This window comes from Microcaecilia unicolor, chromosome 7 (genome assembly GCF_901765095.1).
Source record: "Microcaecilia unicolor chromosome 7, aMicUni1.1, whole genome shotgun sequence".
Taxonomy (NCBI): domain Eukaryota; kingdom Metazoa; phylum Chordata; class Amphibia; order Gymnophiona; family Siphonopidae; genus Microcaecilia; species Microcaecilia unicolor.
The window spans coordinates 128,281,221-128,300,030 of NC_044037.1; the positions used below are offsets into that span (position 1 = coordinate 128,281,221).

At 43.8% G+C, this 18,810-nt stretch overlaps 1 protein-coding gene across 1 annotated transcript in view; it reads right to left on the minus strand.

Annotated features, from left to right (window-relative positions):
• The window catches only part of SLC19A1 (solute carrier family 19 member 1), a 289,005-nt gene that overhangs the window by 60,530 nt on the left and 209,665 nt on the right, over positions 1 to 18,810 (minus strand). The window contains exon 4 of the mRNA XM_030209344.1: positions 6,373 to 6,565. Within this exon, the coding sequence (XP_030065204.1) occupies positions 6,373 to 6,565 (193 nt within the window). The remainder of the gene's footprint in view (positions 1 to 6,372; positions 6,566 to 18,810) is intronic.

The following is an 18,810-nucleotide window of genomic DNA, read 5'->3' on the forward strand; positions in this document are numbered from 1 at the left end:
GCTCAGGACTGCCTTATGCTTCATTTTCCTTGTTGTAAGAAGGCAGTCTATAAATCCATCCTTGCTGTGGGATTTACTATCAGGGAACTAAATGGTGGAACTCTCTTCTTAAGGAGATAAGATATATGAATAACTACTTATCCTTTCATAAAATGCTTAAGACCTTTCTTTTTAGAAAATTTCTATTGATGAATGGCCAGTAACCACAATTACTATCTATGCTTGTTTTATTATTTAGATATGCTCTGATGCCAATTTTTTTCTTTTGTTATGGTGTTTAATTGCTTCTGCATGTCATCAATTTTGTATGGGCTATACTAATTGTTTAAGTGATTGTACTTACTATGATGAATGTAAGCCATATTGAACTGAACACGTTTTGGATAATGTGGAATATAAGTGCCAATAAATGAAATGAAAATGTGATGTGATGTTTGAAAATGAGTATTTTTAATACAACATATTGGACACATTCCAAAACTATGACGTTTCTGCATCAGAAGGGGCAGAGCTAAATGTCACCAGCTGTCTAACAGCATCTGTGAAGGCACATAGTTTTGCCCTCACTCCTGCTGGGTCACTATGAGGCCAATGGCATGCTGCATGCCCCTGATGCCCTGCCAAGTCTCAGTGACTGAAGATGCAGCATGGCTCTGGAGCCTCATGGTGACTCTTCTAATCCATTGCTTTTGCGTGGCCAATGTTTTTTGTGGACAGCAGCTGCAGGGGGGGTATGCTTGGTCTCCCTGACCCAGCTCTTCCTGTACCTGCTCAGTGCAAGGAAGCCTTCCTCCTCCTCCTCTTACTGGCATTGCCAGCACAAGGAGCACTTCTCCCTCCTTGAACAGGTGTAGGCCTTCAAGCCCAGGGGGTCTTCCTCCTCCTCCTGTGGTGCCATAATTTTCTTGAGTGCAAGAAGCCCTCCCCCCACCTCCTCCTCCTAGGATGCAGAGCTCTCCTCCTTCTTCTTGCTGGTGGTGGTCTCCTTCCCTTGCAGCTAATGGAATGATAGCATGAATGTTTAGATTTGTGGCAACTATAGGGCAGCAGCCAGGGATGTACAAAAGGCTGAGTGGAGGAGTGGCCTAGTGGTTAGGGTGGTGGACTTTGGTCCTGGGGAACTGAGGAACTGAGTTTGATTCCCACTTCAGGCACAGGCAGCTCCTTGTGACTCTGGGCAAGTCACTTAACCCTCCATTGCCCCATGTAAGCCGCATTGAGCCTGCCATGAGTGGGAAAGCGCGGGGTACAAATGTAACAAAAAAAAAAAGGCTGTCACATGATGGGCTTCCCAGCAGATGATGTTGTGCTGAGCTTTTATGTGGTGCGACAGGCACATAGAGGCGTGGTCTGGGTATAGACACAATATATAGGACTTGATGTTCCTGTGGCTGGACTGACAAAGGCACTCATATTGCACTATTGAGTGTGTGTATGAGGGTGGAGTGTGTGTGTGTGTGGGTGGGGGGGGGGGCAGCAGGTGTAGGGATGGATATGCAAACTGCCTCTGCAGTGGAGCAGCTCCTATGATTGCATGGCCTAGAAACTGACATTTTGGAATTAGTCTACAACTTCAGTTGCACATTTCCTGTGTTGGTGTGGCAGTGGGTACACATCAGGCTTAACTGTCAATTCCCCATGTCTCTGCTTCTGCTATGGCTATGGCAAAAGAGACTTAGTATGGGATCCCTCACTGCACTCATAATGGATACTTGGCAGATGTTGATTTGAGAGCACGTTTCCATTGGCAGGTACTAATAGGAAGCAAATATCAGTCTCATGTCAATGGATGTAAATATGTATCAGGGTAGATGTGTGGCCAAGACAAAATTTGTGGTGTTATTTCTGGCCCCTGCCTATCAGACTGGGGAAGCTAAGGGATAACAGTGAGCATGTGTGTCATTACTCATGTGGGTGTCTGCGTGGAGTGACACTGGCTAATCCCTTTCCCTTGTGTGACACTTGTGGCCATAGAGATCAGTGCCCTAGCTGCATAATATGCCATACATCTTATATGGTGCCTCTGTACTGGCCTTCAAACCTGGCAGCACTGACAAAATACATGTCATGAAACAAGGGATAGTCTGACTAGTCTGGTGTCATTGCAGTGGCAACAGCATCTTACAGACTGATTGTTTAATTGATGACTGTGTGTGCAGGGACCAGTGTATAATACATCATTTGCAAGTCTGCAGGTGTACTATGTACCTGCAAAGGTCATGCCTTAACTAAATAGATTAGTGTATGATGTGCCACTAGCTTTTGTCAATTGTGAATGACAAAAGTGTGCCACATACTGTTCTCTGCTGCTAGCTTCTGGCAGATCCAGTGCAGCAGATTAGGCTGGGTCCTTTGTATGGCCCAGAATCTGGTCTTAAGGGCCTTAACATCACACAGGATGTTGACATGTCTAAAGCAGAAGAGAGAAATAGCATATGTTTAGTAGATAGCCGCCTCCCAAAATGCAGATCCTAGCCTCCCTTAGAACAGATCTGGTGGGTTTTTCTAGAGGCAAGACAAAGTACAGGATTAGTGTTGGTAGAATGAGAGCCCTGTCATGTTGAGGGCCTATGTTCAAATCCTGCTCCTGCTACTTACTCAGTTCATATTTGTGTCAATTGTGCCCAGCTTTAGAATCTGCTATATTGATGTGGCATTTTTTAAATCCTTTTTTTGACATGTTATGGGAAGTTCAATGTGCATAATTTTAGGATGCCACTATGATGATGGGGTCGGGGGAGCTTATATTCTGGCACCTTAGGTGACCATGACAGATGGCTGACTGACTTTGGGTTTTCTCAGCATGTACGTGGCAACTGTTTTCCAGGTTCCTCATAACCAAGGCTTTTTTTGAGGGGGTACTTGGGGGTACTGAGTACCGGCACCTTTTCCATTGTCTGCTAAAATTGACCCATGGACCCCAAGTTTTAATGAAAGAGTTCAGGCTCTACACACAATTCTGCCTTTTCGTTGATTCTGTGACTGGCTGTAGGGGCCTGGCTATTATGGGGTGGGTCCCTCAGTGATCACCCCACCCCTAAATGGTGACCTAGCTTTTGAGTATCGGCACCTTTTTTGATAGAAAAAAATGCACTGCTCATAACATAGTTTTCCAGTGCAGCACAGGTGGCCTGAGGTGTTTCAGAACCTGTGGTACTATGGCACTGTTTTGGTGGTGGTGGGGAGGGGTCTGATGCAAGGTGGCAGGGCATTTCTACCAGCCGGATGCTTCTATGCCAACCCTCCATTTACCCTCCCCCTTAGCCAGCTGGGATCTAGTAGGTATGGGGCACATGTTGAGATTTACCTTGCCAGGGCTATCCTAATTCTCTACCCTTTCTTTCCTGGCTGCAGCACAGTCAGGCATTTGGCCTACCTGGGCAATATAACTTCATCTCGTTTGTAACTGCCAGGACTGCCAGGTGGTTGCATTCCTTATTGGCAGGCATGTTGATGCCCTCTAAATAGAGACTGCTGTGTTATGCAGGACTGGAAAGACTATATCACAGCTCTTTGCAGCACACTGGGCCAGTCCCCAGGATAGTGAAAGACATGTTTAAGTGGTGGTCACTGTGCCACTTACATAAGCATTCTAAATGTGTACCTCAGTACACACATGTGCTAATCATGGGGCCGAGGAAGTAGAATTTATATCTGCAGTGGTGGCTATGGTTGGGATACACATGTATCTCTATTTTGCCACCATTTCTGCCTGCATTATATATGTCCTTTTTCATATGGAATCTCCCTATTTCAAGACACTTCCATTTGTATTTTCTGCTTGAGGTATTTTTGTTTATATTGATTTTATATTGGATCTAAACATGCAAACTTGCTCTTCTAAAATTATGGTCCTTATTTACATGTGTCCATTTCTACTTTGATCTCACATCCATGAACTATTTAAAATGTGTCTGTATATGTAAACTCAAATAATGTGTCATGCAAAAAGAAAATATAAACATTTCAGAAATGCTCATAAACCAGAAACATTGAGTTAGTACTTTTACAGAACCAAGCCTCCAAAAATAATTCTCACCATTTTCTATGGGAAATTACCTTCTTAACAGTTTAAGCCCACAGTAACACAGGCAGACAGGAATAGGTCAGAATAATATAAACAGTGTGTTTGACATGGTTAACTATAACATGTTGCTAAGACTCCTAGACTATTTTGGAATTGGTGGTAACACTCTCAACTGGATGAGGGCTTTCTAACCACCAGAACATATCAAGTGAAATCAAGCACCAACATATCACCATGGAAACCAAACTGCGGAGTACCACAAAGTTCACCACTATCACCGATCCTTTTCAACCTCATGATGGTCCCACTAGCCAAAGCCTTAGCCACACAAGGCCTTAATCCATTCATTTACTCTGATGACATCACACTATACATCTCCTACAAGCATGATTTAGCAGAAATCACCAATAAAATCAAGCTCAGCTTAAACATCATGAACTCATGGGCAAACGCATTTCAACTAAAACTCAACACAGAAAAAACACACTGTCTCATCATCTCATCCCAATACAACACATACAAACCCACAAACATTAACACCCCAGGATACACCCTCCCTATTTCAGACAGCCTGAAAATTCTCAGCGTAACAATCGACCAAAACCTCCAACTAGAGTCCCAAGCTAAACTCACCATAAAGAAAATGTTTCTCTCAATGTAGAAACTAAAACGTGTGAAACCATTCTTCCCGAGGGAAATACTTTGCAGCCTGGTACAGTCAATGGTACTAAGCCACGCAGACTATTGTAACGGAATCTATGCGGGATGCAAAGAATAAATCATAAAGAAACTTCAAACTGCCCAAAACACAGCAGCATGGCTTATATATGGAAAAACACGTTCTGACAGCACCAAACCACTCTGAGAATAACTGCACTGGCTTCCAATTAAGGAACGTATTGCATTCAAAATCTTAACAACAGTTTACAAAATCATCTATGGCGAGGCACTGGGATACATGACAGACCTCATCGACCTACCACTCAGAAACACCATAAAATCAGCATGATCATACCTAAACCTCCACTACCCAAGCAGCAAAGGACTCAAATACAAATCCTCCAATGCATCCAGCTTTTCCTACCTGAGCGCACAATTGTGGAACGCATTACCAAAAGCAGTAAAAACCACACTCGACCACATGATTTCCGGAAAGCACTAAAAACAGAACTGTTCCGAAGGGCATACCCCACAGACCCAACATAAAAAACCTGGACATCTGCGATACAACGTAACCAAAACATAGTAACATAGTAGATGACGGCAGAAAAAGACCTGCACGGTCCATCCAGTCTGCCCAACAAGATAAACTCATGTGTGCTACTTTTTGTGTATACCCTACCTTGATTTGTACCTGTCCTCTTCAGGGCACAGACCGTATAAGTCTGCCCAGCACTATCCCCTCCTCCCAACCCCGCCTCCCACCACCAGCTCTGGCACAGACCGTATAAGTCTGCCCAGCATTATCCCCGCCTCTCAACCACCAGTCCCGCCTCCCACCACCGGCTCTGGCAAAGATCGTAACAGACATATCCTAACTCTTCCTTTCCCTCACTAAATTCTCCCCAATTGTCTTTACCATAAATGTATCTCACTCTACCATAATATCACCTTGATATTACTCGCAACTTGTATTTGTTCATACTGGAATCGGTTAATGCCGATTACAGTACTATGTAAGCCACATTGAGCCTGCAAAGAGGTGGGAAAATGTGAGATACAAATGCAACAAATAAATAAATAAGAACAGACACAGCCTTACCTCAGTCCAAGCACCTCATGCACCTTCACACTGCCACCCACAGAATCAGTCTTACTTATCCCCACCCAATTGTTCTCCTAAGCCCTATACCCCCACACTAAACATATTCTAGCACACCCAATTACACCCACCATATATACACCCCCAAACACTTCTATATATCCTACCCGCCATGCAATTACACCCCTCCACACATCTCACCCATCCACTTATATACGCATACATCCCCTATACATACTCTCATTAATATATATTCCACCTACATCCCACATATGCATCTATATTATGTTATACTTGATTTCCTACTTTACATAACAAAATTCTGTGTTACCTATTACTATGTAAGCCGCATTGAGCCTGCTTTTAGTGGGAAAGTGCGGGATACAAATATAATAAATAAATAACTCCTTATTTGCTCCTAACACTATCCACCACAAACGCACCCATATTCCGTATCTAAACATATCCCTTGTACAAATTTATGATGGAAAGCATTGGCAATACTAGTATCTTAGGTAACCTAACTTCTTTCTTACTTGAGTCACATGATTTATCATACTACCCCTACTACATTAGTACTCACATTGCAATGGGTACCAGAAACTGGTAGGAACCCCTGAACAGGATATATGCTACATAGCACACCCAAATATTACTGGTGGTGTTCATGAGGAAGAGAAGAGCTGCTTGGAAGGCTGTGATAAGCCCAATCACCAGCTCTGACCACAGTTTCCAGCGAATTTTCAAGTATCCTGCTGCAAAAGAAGTGATGGCACCTAGGAAATAAACAGGTCAAAGGGTGAAGCAGTTTGGCAGGATTTGACGTAGTTATTTACAATCAGGCTATTTTGGCCCAGGACATTCAAAAATATAATTCACCTTTGCTAGATTGAAATTTTCAAAGGAACTTTATAACAATGTAATCATTCTTCTAAGATATTCACCTACATCGACTTCAATCTCAGATTTCATTAAGGGCCTGATTTACTAAGGTTTTTCTCCTATAATATGTAAATCAGACCCTAAAACTTAAAAAAAAAAGTGTGTCAGTGGGTTAAGAATACAATGGGCAGGTGCAGTACAATATGAAAAGGAAAATATATACCTCACCCTCATTAACCAAGATAAAGACCTGCTTATTGTTTGTTTAAAAAATATTTTTTTCATTTTCTAAAACATTTTGTTATATATATTTTATTCTCATTCAGCAAATGCATTTTTCATGTTTTATAAAAATTGTAAATATCCATTTTACACTGGATCTCTATGTGGGAAGTGAGGCACCCAGGCCAGGATGTTCACAGTATTAAAAAAAAAACCCCAAAACAAAACCAACAACAAATGTTGACAAATACAGGTGCATTTGCCAGCATGAGCAGCAGGACCACTAATTTCATAAACACTGCATTGCTCAGAGCTTTATAGGGGTACATTTATAAACAAGGTACCTGGTTTAAGAGGGCAAGTAGACACCTATTTAGGGACTATTTTATAAAGACACACAGATGCCTAGCATAAGTGGCAGAAATCAAACCTACCTTCCAGGTGCAGACACTCACACCTGCTCTCAAGCAGGTATAAATGCCTGCATCTGGAGTCTGTAAATAGGTGTGTAGTAGATAAGTGTATTTTATAATCTACATACATACTTGCAAATGCTGCCCAAGCTCCATCCCCTTCGCTTACTGGCAAAGTACACACTATCATGGCATAGTGCATACTTCTGTACATTAAGGGATTTTATAAGTGGCTACAAATGTGCAAAAAACGACTTGTAAAATTATCTTCTACACATGAGAGCACCGGTAAATACATGGTCAGTGTCGATTCTGCAACGTGTGTGTGCTGGCACACAGAAACATGATGGCCAATAAGGGACAAATGGCCCATCCAGTCTGCCCATCCTCAGTAACCACTAACTCTTACTTTTCCTAAGGGATCCCATGTGCCTGTCCCACGCTTTCTTAAATTCTGACAGTCCTTATCTCCATGACCAGGCCATTCCACACATCCACTACCCTTTCCATGAAAGAGTATTTTCTTAAGATTCCTCCTAAGCTTATTTCCTTTTAACTTCATCGTATGCCCCCTCATTCCAGAGTTCTCCTTCATCTGTAAAAGGCTCACCTCCTGTACATTAACACCATTTAAACATCCCTATCATATCCCCTCCACCTCTCTTCCAGTGTATACATTGAGGTTCATAAGCCTGTCCCTTTATGCATAGGATCCAACTTTCCAAAATGATTGGGGGTGCTGAATTTTTTTTTTTTTTTACAGGTGGTGCATTCCCCCTACCCCGTCCCCCTCCTCCTGCCCTGTCTCCCCTCTCTGCCCCGAGTTCCAAATTTTAAAAGTTATCTTACCTCGGAGTCCTGGCGGCAGCAGTGAAAGGCGTGCAGGCTCAGCGCTTCAACCTTCCCTTCTCTCTCTCTCAGCTCTGACCCCGCCCTTGCGGAAACAGGAAATGAGAGCGGGACCAGAGCTGAGAGAGAAGGGAAGGATGAAGCTCCGAGCCTACTCGCCTTTCACTGCTGCCACCGAGACCCCGAGGTAAAATGAAGAGGGCGGGCACCGGGCAAGTTGGGCTGGAGAAGGGAACTTCTGGTTCCGGCAGGTGAAATATTGGGGGTGCTCAAGCACCCATAGCACCCATGGAGTCGGCGCCTATGCCTATATGTTTTATGACCGAGACCACTTACCAATTTTGTAGCAGCTTTCTGGAACAACTCCATTCTGTTTATATCTTTCTGTAGGTGTAGTCTCCAGAATTGTACACAGTACTCTAAATGGGGCCTCACCAGAGACTTATATAAGCATACCGCCAAGTCTCCCGCATTCAGCGGGTCATCTCCCGCACTCCCGCCAAAGCGGGAAAGTCTCCTGCTGAGATCTGCCGCCGCCACTGCCGCTGCTTCTCTCTTGAGCAGCGGCAGACACAGCAAAAGAAGAAAAACAAGCACGGGTCGAAGCAGCCGTCAGGCATGTGGTTGGCTCTGCTGGTCCTCTGCCTCCGGAACAGGAAATAGATGTCAGAAGGGGCAGAGGGTCGGCAGAGCCAACAGTGCATGCCTGAAGGCTGCTGCAGCCCCGCCCTTGGTTTTCCTCTTTTGCTGGTGCTGCTGCTACAACATAGGGAGGCAAAGAGGAAACACAGGGTACTGGCTGAAAAGGGTAGGGGAAGGGGGAAAGGTTATCCAGAGGGAGGCAGGAATAAATGGAGAGAGCAGAGGGGAGAAAAAGAAAGAAAAGTGAGGACGCTGGAGGGTACAGAGAGAGAGAGAGATTGGGAGAGAAAGAGGGGATGTGGAAAAGGGCAGGGGAGAGACAGGCTGCTGGGGAGAAGAGGCTGCTGGGGAGAAGGAAGGGGTGCAAAGGGGAGACTCTGGCTGGTTAGATGGAGAAAGAGAAGAAATGTTGGATGAAAGGAGGGAGAGAAGAAAACTGCTAAAAGGAGGGGGCAGAAAGAGGGATGGAAGAGGGATACAGAGAGAGGAAGAAAGATGAGTGGAAAGATGGGGAGAGAAAGAGGGGACATGGAATAGGCAGGAGAGAGAGAGAGAGAAGCTGCTGGGGAGAAGCATGGGGAGAAACTGGGGGAAACCCTAGCTGGTCAGATGGAGAAATGCTGAATGAAAGGAGGAAGAGACAGGGAAAATGCTGGAAGGAGGGGGCAGAAAGAGGGAAGACGCTGGATGGAAGGATAGGGAGAGAAAGTGGAAAGATAGTGGAAGGATGGGGAGAGAGAAGACATGCTGAATGGAAAAGGGTAGAGAGAGAGAACTGTCTAGAAGGAAGGGGAAATAGAGGGAGACAATGGATGGATAGAAGGATTGGGAGAGGGTAATGAGTGGAAGGATGAGGAAACAAAAATGGATGACACTGGATGGAACAGTAGGAGATAAAGAGAGAAGGTGCTAGATAGAAGGATAGGGAGAGAAAGAGGAGATGCTGGATGGAAGGATGGAGAAAGAGGGGGAGACATTGGTAGGATGGGGAGAGAAAGAGGGGAGATGCTGGATGGAAAGGGGGTGGGGGGAGGATAGTGAAAGACTGAAGAATAAGAGAAAGGGGCATGGGGAGAACAAAAGTGAGGAAAAGATGAAAAGCCATAGGTAGATTAAATAAAACGAGGGAAATTAAAGAATGGTTGGTAAGAATGAATTAAATCTGGAAAGAGAGAGGGGCAGAAAAATAAATTGAAGAAAACAAAGAAAAAGGAGAGAAAAATGACAAATGGACAGGAAATCCTGGCAAGAAAGTTAAGAGAAGACAAAGGAAAGCAGAATCAAGAGACTGGGACCAACACAATTAGAAAAAGTAAATGGCCAGACAACAAAGGTACAGAAAATATTATTTTAGGATAAAGTAATGTGGTAGCTGTGTTAATAAAGGTTAATAAATGCAAATAAAACACAAAATAGACAATAAGGCAATACCTTCACTGATTTTAAAACATTTTTGATTAGCCTTCCGAGACAAGCACTTCCTTCCTCGGGTTAGAAGAGGATACCATAACAGCATTATACTGTCCTGACCTGAGGCAGGAGGTTTGGGCCTCTGAAAGCTAATTGAAACGGGTATTAGACTATTAAATAAAATATTTTCTGACATGGCCTTGGGATTGAGGTGTGCCAGGGGGTGGAGCCATGTAGAGTGGGTGGAGACAAGGCAGAGTGGGGCAGTGTTGGGGAATGTACTAAAATCTCCCTCTCAAAAATTGGGACCCCTTGGCAGCTCTGTACAAGGGCACTATCACCTCTTTTTTTCCTGCTGGTTATCCCTCTCCTTATGCACCCAAGCATCCTTCTGGCTTTGACTGTTGCTTTTTCTACCTGTTTGGAGACCTTAAGGTCATCAGACACAATCACCCCAAGTCCTGCTCTTCTTTTGTACACAGAAGCACTTCACCCCCTATACTGTACCATTCCCTTAAATTCTTGTAACCTAAATGCATGACCCTGCATTTCTTAGCATTAAATCTTAGTTGCCAATTATTGGACCATTTTTCAAGCTTCACTAGATCCTTCCTCATGCCATCCACACCCTCCAGGGTGTCCACTCTATTACAGAGTTTGGTATCATCTGCAAAGACACAAACCTTACCAGGACTGACCTCTGCGATACACCACCGATAACATCCCTTTCCTCAGAACAAGCTCCACTTACTACTACCTTCTGTCTCCTTCCATTTAACCAATTTTTAAACCAGTCAGTCACTTTAGGTCCCATACCAAAGTCACTCAGTTTATCAGTCGCCCGTGCAGAACCATGTCAAAGGCTTTGCTAAAATCCAACTACACCACATCTAGCGTGCTACCCACGTCCAACTGTTTGGTCACCCAAAGAAATCAATCAGATTTGTCTGACATGACTTGCCAAGACCTGCCACTAAGTGAAGCCATGCTGCCTCGGGTCCTGCAGTCCATTTGATTCGAGAAATGTCATAATCTTCTGCTTTAGAAGTGTTTCCATTAGTTTAATCACCAATGAGGTCAGATTGACAGGTCTGTAATTCCCAACCTCCTCCGTACTTCTGCTCTTGTGCAGAGGGACCACATCTGCCCTTCTCCAGTCCTCCATGACCACTCCTGACGCTAAGGAAGTATTGAAGAGGTCAAACAGAACTTCTCCGAGTTCCCTTGAGTACCCTCGGATGTATCCTATCAGGCTCCATCGCTTTGTCTACTTTTAGTTTAGCTACCTCCTCACGAACAGTCTTCTGAGAGTCGGTCCTGGTCTAACTTACATTCATTCCCATTAGCATTTGTTTTCTGCGGCCCTACCCCAATCCTTCATCCATGAACACAGAACAGAAATAACTTAAGCAGTTCAGCTTTATCCTTATCGGTTTCTACATATTCCACCCCTCAGCTTTGAGCCTCACAATGCTATTATGGCACTTCTTCCTGTCACTTACATATCTGAAAAATGTCTTGTTCCCCAATTTTACCATATTGACTATCTTTTCCAGCTTCTCTTAGCTTTTCCAGGTATGTTTGTCTGTCTTCCTCTTTCTGAGTTGTCTTGTAATGTATGAAGATTAACCTTCTTTCCCTTATCTTTTCAGCTACTATGTTCAAGAACCAGAGCATCCTTCTTTTCCATACTTTTATGTAATTTTCTAACAAAGCATTAAAGATTTGTTGCCTTTAAAAATAGCTCCTTTTAGTTTTGCTCACTGCTGTTCTACTTCCTTCAGCTGTTCCCATCCAACTAACTCTTCCTTGAGAAATTCCCCCATCTTGGCAAAATCTTTTGAAAACTAGGACCTTCAATCTTGAATAAGCCCTCTCCTCCTTTTGTCTTAATATTGAACCACACCATTCCGTGATCACTAGATGCCAAATGATCTCCACCATAACATCAGAAACATTCTCCCCATTTTGTAAGCACCAGGTCTAGAAATAGCTCCATCCCGCATTGGTTTCTAGCTATCCTGTGGATGTCTTCAATTAAGACTCTGTCCATTTTTTCTGACTATGAAGGTGATCTGTATATTACACCAATGTAAATACATTATCCTTTCCCTCTTACCAGTTTAACCAACAGTGCTTCTTCCTTATCCTATATGTCCCTGCAGTTCTGTCACCTTAATATTATTCTTAACATATATGCCACTCCTCCACCCTTTTTCTTACCCTGTCCTTCCTCAATAGATTATAGCCAGGTATAACTATATCCCAGTCATGGCTCTCTGTGAACCACGTCTCCGTGACAGCCACTAAATCAAAGTCAGCTTTATCATTGCAGTTTCTAGATCTAGACATTTGCTTCCCATACTATGGACATTGGTAAACAAGGCTCTCCAGATGTTACTCTTTTTTCAATTACTATAAGGGTATTTGATGTCTTACATTCCTGAGGGTTATTTATTTGACATTTATATCCCACAGTATTCCCACCCAAGGGCAGGCTCAATGTGGCGTACAATAGTTAATATGCAAACAATAGTACAAAACACAAGGTCACAAGAGGGAGAAGAAATAACTGAGGAGGAAAGGAAGAGAGGGGAGGTGATAAATTATCACAGAGAGAGCCGTGGGTTAAAAAGGCATGGCACCAGAAGGGCCCACGGCATATGCTCTGCCAAAAAGGAAGGTCTTGAGTTGCTTCTTAAAGGTCGGGTGATCAGGAGTGAATTTAACCTCTCGAGGCAGCCCGTTCCACAATTGAGTGCTGAGATAAGGGAAAGAGGAACCATAGACGGTCTTATATTTGAGGCCACAAGGAGCCGGGCAGTGGAGATTGAGGTACGAGCGGGCCAACAGTCGGGAATTCCTGGGCGGCAGGTTAATGAGTGGCAATATAGGAAGGGGCTTCTCCATAGAAGACATTGAGGCTTTTCTCACCCACCCCCAGCAAATTTAATTTAAAGCCCTCTTTAGTACTTTAGGTAGACTGTTAATGAAGACATTTCATCCCTTCCTAGAAAGATGGACACCATCACTGCTCAGTAGCTCTTGGAAAATCAGCCCATGTTCTAGGAAACAGAAGCACTGATGTTGGCACCATTCACGCAGCCATACATTAAGGTCCAGGATGCTAGCTTCCCTCATTTGGCCTTTACCTTCAACAGGATCGATGAGAACACTGCCTCTGCACCTAGGTACTTCACCCTCAGACCCATAGTCATGAAGTCATGTTTGATATGTTCAGTAGAATACCTAGAAGTATCATTTGAGCCAACGTGGATGAGCAGTATAGGATAGTGGTCTGTAGGCTTCATGAGTCTAGGTAATCTTTCCACTACATCTCGAATCTTGGCACCAGACAGCACACTTCCCTGGACATCATGTCTGGTCAGCAGATGGGCATCTTAGTACCCATACATAGGTAAGAGTTGAATTTCACAAAAGTATACACACAATGTGAACCAATTAAGGAGGCCAGTGAAATAAATTTCTGAGGTAATGTTAGATACCACCATAATCACAATTGTTCCTTCAATTATTAATGGAGACTAGAAGTGCAAGCAAGCAAGTAAATGATGCTTATGCATGCTACTGAGCAGGTATAAATGCTAATGGGGAAATGTTTTGAAATATATGTATAGTCTCATTGTGAAATAATGTACATTTTTTTTGGTCTGCACAAAACACACCCAGAAAGTCCTGCAACAATTCTACATGTTAACTGCTACATTTAAAATTGGCATTTACACATGTATGTCAATCTAAATGTATGAATGCCAGCATTACACAGAGAATTGCAGCATAAAGCTTCTCAAATTAACTACTTAATGTATTATATATTGCAATTATATGGTGTTTTTGCATTATATATTGCATTTATATGGTGTTTTTGCATTATACTTCTAAAATGGTAAAGAATTCATGAGAATCAGCAAAACAGAAATGCATATCAGTAAAAAAACTTCCATGCCACTGAGGATGCAGGAGTATTACCTAAACTATCTGGAAACTAAGACGATCTATGATCCTCGAGAAACTGTTGATGGTATTGTTCTCTATAAGACATGAAGACAGGGCCAGCTCAAAGGGTTGTGGCACCCTTGACCAATTTATGTTTTTGCGTTCCCCCTGCCACACCCCGCCTCCTACCTGCCCTGCCCCCTGCCTTGGTGTCAAATACAATTCAATAATATAAACATGTGTTTCTCAAACCAGTCCCAAGGACATACCTTGACATTATGGTTTTCAGGATACTCATCATGAATGTACATTAGAGGTTTGCATATAACAAAGCAGTGCATGCAAACCTCTCATGTGTATTCACTGTGGATATCCAGAAAATAGGATAGGTCAGTGCCCCAAAGTCAGTAACTCAGGTGTGTGTGGGGGGGGGGGGCTAAAAAGAAGTAGGCCTAGGGCAGGATGGGACGTGGTGAGCTGTTAAAATCCTTGGGGTGGTGACACCTGTGTCAGCAGTGAAGGGACAAGTGGGTACAATTTTGAACACAGCTGTCTTCGCCACCTAATACCTCTGTTATTGATGGTATTATACAAACTGAACACACTCCAAGGAATTATGTGCCCCAAAAAAATCAAAATAATGAACCAAATTTAAACAGAATGATTTTTTTCACCATTCTGGAAATATACACAGGTACTTAACACTTGGCTGCCAGTCAGCCCTAATTTTCCAGTACAGCATCGTCCTGTTGGCTGTGTGAATAGTGACATTCATCAGCTCTGTAACAGACATCCTGTGGCTACTGATAACCACTGACTAAAGCATCTCCTGTCTGGTATCTCTCTCTTTTCTCTCATCCATGCAGCATATCTGTGTTTCTCTTCTCTCTCCCCAGTGATGCAGCATCTCCTCTCTCTCTCACCCCCCACACCAGAATCTCCTGTCTCTTTCTCTGCTTTCCAAGTAGCATCTTCTCTCTCTCTGCCCTCCTACCCACACCATGCAGGATTTCCTCTCCCCCCCCCCCCCCTTTCTCACCCCAGCAATCCAGGATCCCTTCTCTCTCTCTCTACCTGCCCTGCAGAATCTCCTCTCTCTCTCTCTGCCCTCACCCCACCTCCTGCCCCAGCCATGCAGGATCTTCTTCTCTCTCTTACACCCCCCCCCCCCCGTACCCATTTCTCCCACCTCCTATCATTCAACATGCCTCTCTTGCATCCTCTTTCTTTCCTAACATTGCTCATCATCCCCCAGTATCCAGCATTGCTGTCACACTGGACCTCGCTAAGTCTCTAACTAATTTTAGAGTAGAAGGCAATTCCTAGGGAAGGAGGTGGGTATGTGAGGACGTATCCAGCTGTGCATGGAGACACCTGCTACAAGCAATTTGGTTTTCTTTGAGAAAAAGCAGGATATCTAGTTCTCAAAGATGATATTCCCTAGCTACAGGCTGTCTTTAACAGTAAAGGTGAAGAAAAAAAAAGGCAACAAGAACAGGGCTGCAACTTTGTAGACAATTGTGAAGTGTGAATTTATAGACTGAAGCCCATGTTGCAATCTTGCAAATTTCGTCCACAGAGGTTGACCTCAAGTGGACTACTGATGCAGCTGTGGCTTGAACATTATGAGCCTTGACATGACCCTCAATTGTAAAGCCTGACTGGGCATAAACAAAAGAAATGGAGTCTGTTAGCCAATCAGAGAGAGAGCATTTAGCAACAGATCTCCCAGGTTTCTGATTTAAAAAGAAAAAGCTGGGTGGAATGAGGGGGTTTCAGTCCGTTCAAAGTAGAAGGACAGCGGACTTCAAAAAAGGGTTGGACAGCTTCCTGGAAGAAAAAGCCATAGAATGTTATTGAATGGACGAGGGAATAATACAGTATTTCTAGGATAGGCGGGACAAATTGCTTGTTCTTTTGGCTGCTGTCGGTGACAGGGTGCTGGGCTCGACGGACCCTTGGTCTGTCCCAGCATGGTGATGCTTATGTACTTATGTAAGGCTAAAGCTCATTTGCAACCCAAAGTGTCTAAGGCACTTTCACCTTTCTGAGCATGAATCCAAGGGAAAAATGTCAGCAAGATGGCTGACTCTTAAGTAATGAACTGTGGATGGGTTTACAAAACCACCTTTTTACTGAAAAACTTCAAGTAGGGTGATCAATCATTAGAGCCCAAGGCTCATTAACTCTGTGAGCCAAAGAGGGGCATAATCGAAAAGGACACCCAACTTTTGCTGAGGATGTCCTCGCAAAACGTCCCTATCCAGGGGCGGGGAAACCCATATTATTGAAACAAGATGGACATCCATATTTCATTTCGAAAATACAGTCAGGGACGTCCAAATCCTTAAATTTGGATGTCCGTAGATTTGGTCATCCCTAGACATGGACGTTTCTGACTTTTGGCGATTTTCGAAACCAAAGACATCCATGTCAAAAATGGCCAAATGCAAGCCATTGGGTTGTGGGAGGAGCCAGCATTTGTAGTGCATTGGTCCACCTGACATGCCAGGACACCAACTGGGCACTCTAGGGGGCACTGCAGAGGACTTCATAAAATGCTCCCAGGTACAAAGCTCCCTTACCTTGTGTGCTGAGCCTCCCAAAAAACCCCTCAAAACCCACTATCCACAACTGTACACCACTACCATAGCCCTTACAGGTGAAGGGGGGCACTTAGATGTGGGTACAGTGGGTTTCTATTGGGTTTTGGAGGGCTCACATTTACCACCACAAGTGTAACAGGTAGGGGGGGATAGGCCTGGGTTCGCCTGTCTGAAGTGTACTGCACCCACTAAAACTGCTCCAGGGACCTGCATACTGCTGTGATGGACCTGAGTATGACATTTGAGGCTGGCATAGAGGCTGGCACAAAAGATTTTAAAAGATATTTTTTGAGGGTGGGAGAGGGTTAGTGACTACTGGGGGAGTAAGGGGAGGTCATCCCCGATTCTCTCCAGTAGTCATCTGGTCAGTTCGGGCACCTTTTTGTGCCTTGGTCGTAAGAAAAACACGACCAGGTAAAGTCATTCAAGAGCTTGTCAGGGACACACTTTTTTTTTCCATTATGGGTCAAGGACGTCCATGTGTTAGGCACACCCAAGTCCCGCCTTCGCTATGTCTCTGACACGCCCCTGTGAACTTTGGTCGTCCCCGCGACGGAAAGCTTTCCATTATATCGATTTGGGCGGCCCTGTGAGAAGGATGCCCATCTTCCGATTTGTGTTGAAAGATGGGCGGCCGTCTCTTTCGAAAATGAGCCTGAAAGTGGCTGCCATCAAAAATATAGTAGGACCTTCCAGATCAGGTACTTCAGGTAACAAGAGTCTAGTGCCTTAGTCTCCACACCCAGTCCTTGAGGGCCAACAAAAATTACAGAGTTTCAGGAGAAGAAAACGGTAACGGAATTCAAAAATGCGTGGTATAAACACAAAGGAATCCTGCATAGAAGACATGGAACCAAACAAGCTTAGTAGTGACTAGATGGCAACACCACTAATTGGGAAGCAAAGCCAATGTTAGGCAGACTTCTACGGTCTGTGCCCTGATTGTGGCTTGACAGATTTGAATGGGCTGGAATGGAGCTTCAATGACAACTTCAGTAGTTGGAGAACTTCAGTAGTTGTAAATGCATTCAGTTCAATTGTGCTTGGAATCCCTCACAGTGGAGTAGAATACATGGTGAATGCTGAGATATGGATTGAGCATTCATAGTGGAAGAAACATAAGTACATAAGTATTGCCATACTGGGAAAAACCAAAGGTCCATCAAGCCCAGCATCCTGTTTCCAACAGTGGCCAATCCAGGTCAGAAATAGCGGGCAAGATCCCCAAAAAGTACTAAGCATTTTATACTGCTTATCCCAGCAATAGTGGATTTTCCCCAAGTCCAATTTAATAATGGTCTATAGATTTTTCCTTTAGGAAGCCATCCAAACCTTTTTAAAACTCTGCTAAGCTAACAACCTTTACCACATTCTCCGGCACTGAATTCCAGAGTTTAATTACACGTTGAGTGAAGAAAATATTTCTCCGATTTGTTTTAAATTTACTACCTTGTAGCTTCATCGCATGCCCCCAAGTCCTAGTATTTTTGGAAAGCATAAACAGACGCTTCACATCTACCCGTACAACTCCACTCATTATTTTACAGACCTCTATCATATCTCCCCTCAGCCGCCTTTTCTCCAAGCTGAAGAGCCCTAGCCGCTTTAGCTTTTCCTCATAGGGAAGTCGTCCCATCCCCTTTATCATTTTTGTCGTCCTTCTCTACACCTTTTCTAATTCCACTATATCTTTTTTGAGATGCGGCGACCAGAATTGAACACAATATTTGAGGTGCGGTCAAACCAAGGAGCGATACAAAGGCATTATAACGTCCTCATTTTTGTTTTCCATTCCTTTCCTAATAATACCTAACATTCAATTTGATTTCTTAGCCGCAAAAGGTTTCAACGTATCATTGACGATGATGACGACACCTAGATCCCTTTCTTCGTCTGTGATTCCTAACATGGAACCTTGCATGGCGTACCTATAATTTAGGTTCCTCTTTCCCACATGCATCACTTTGCACTTGCTCACATTAAACGTCATCTGCTATTTTGACACCCAGTCTCCTAGTCTCATAAGGTCCTCTTGTAATT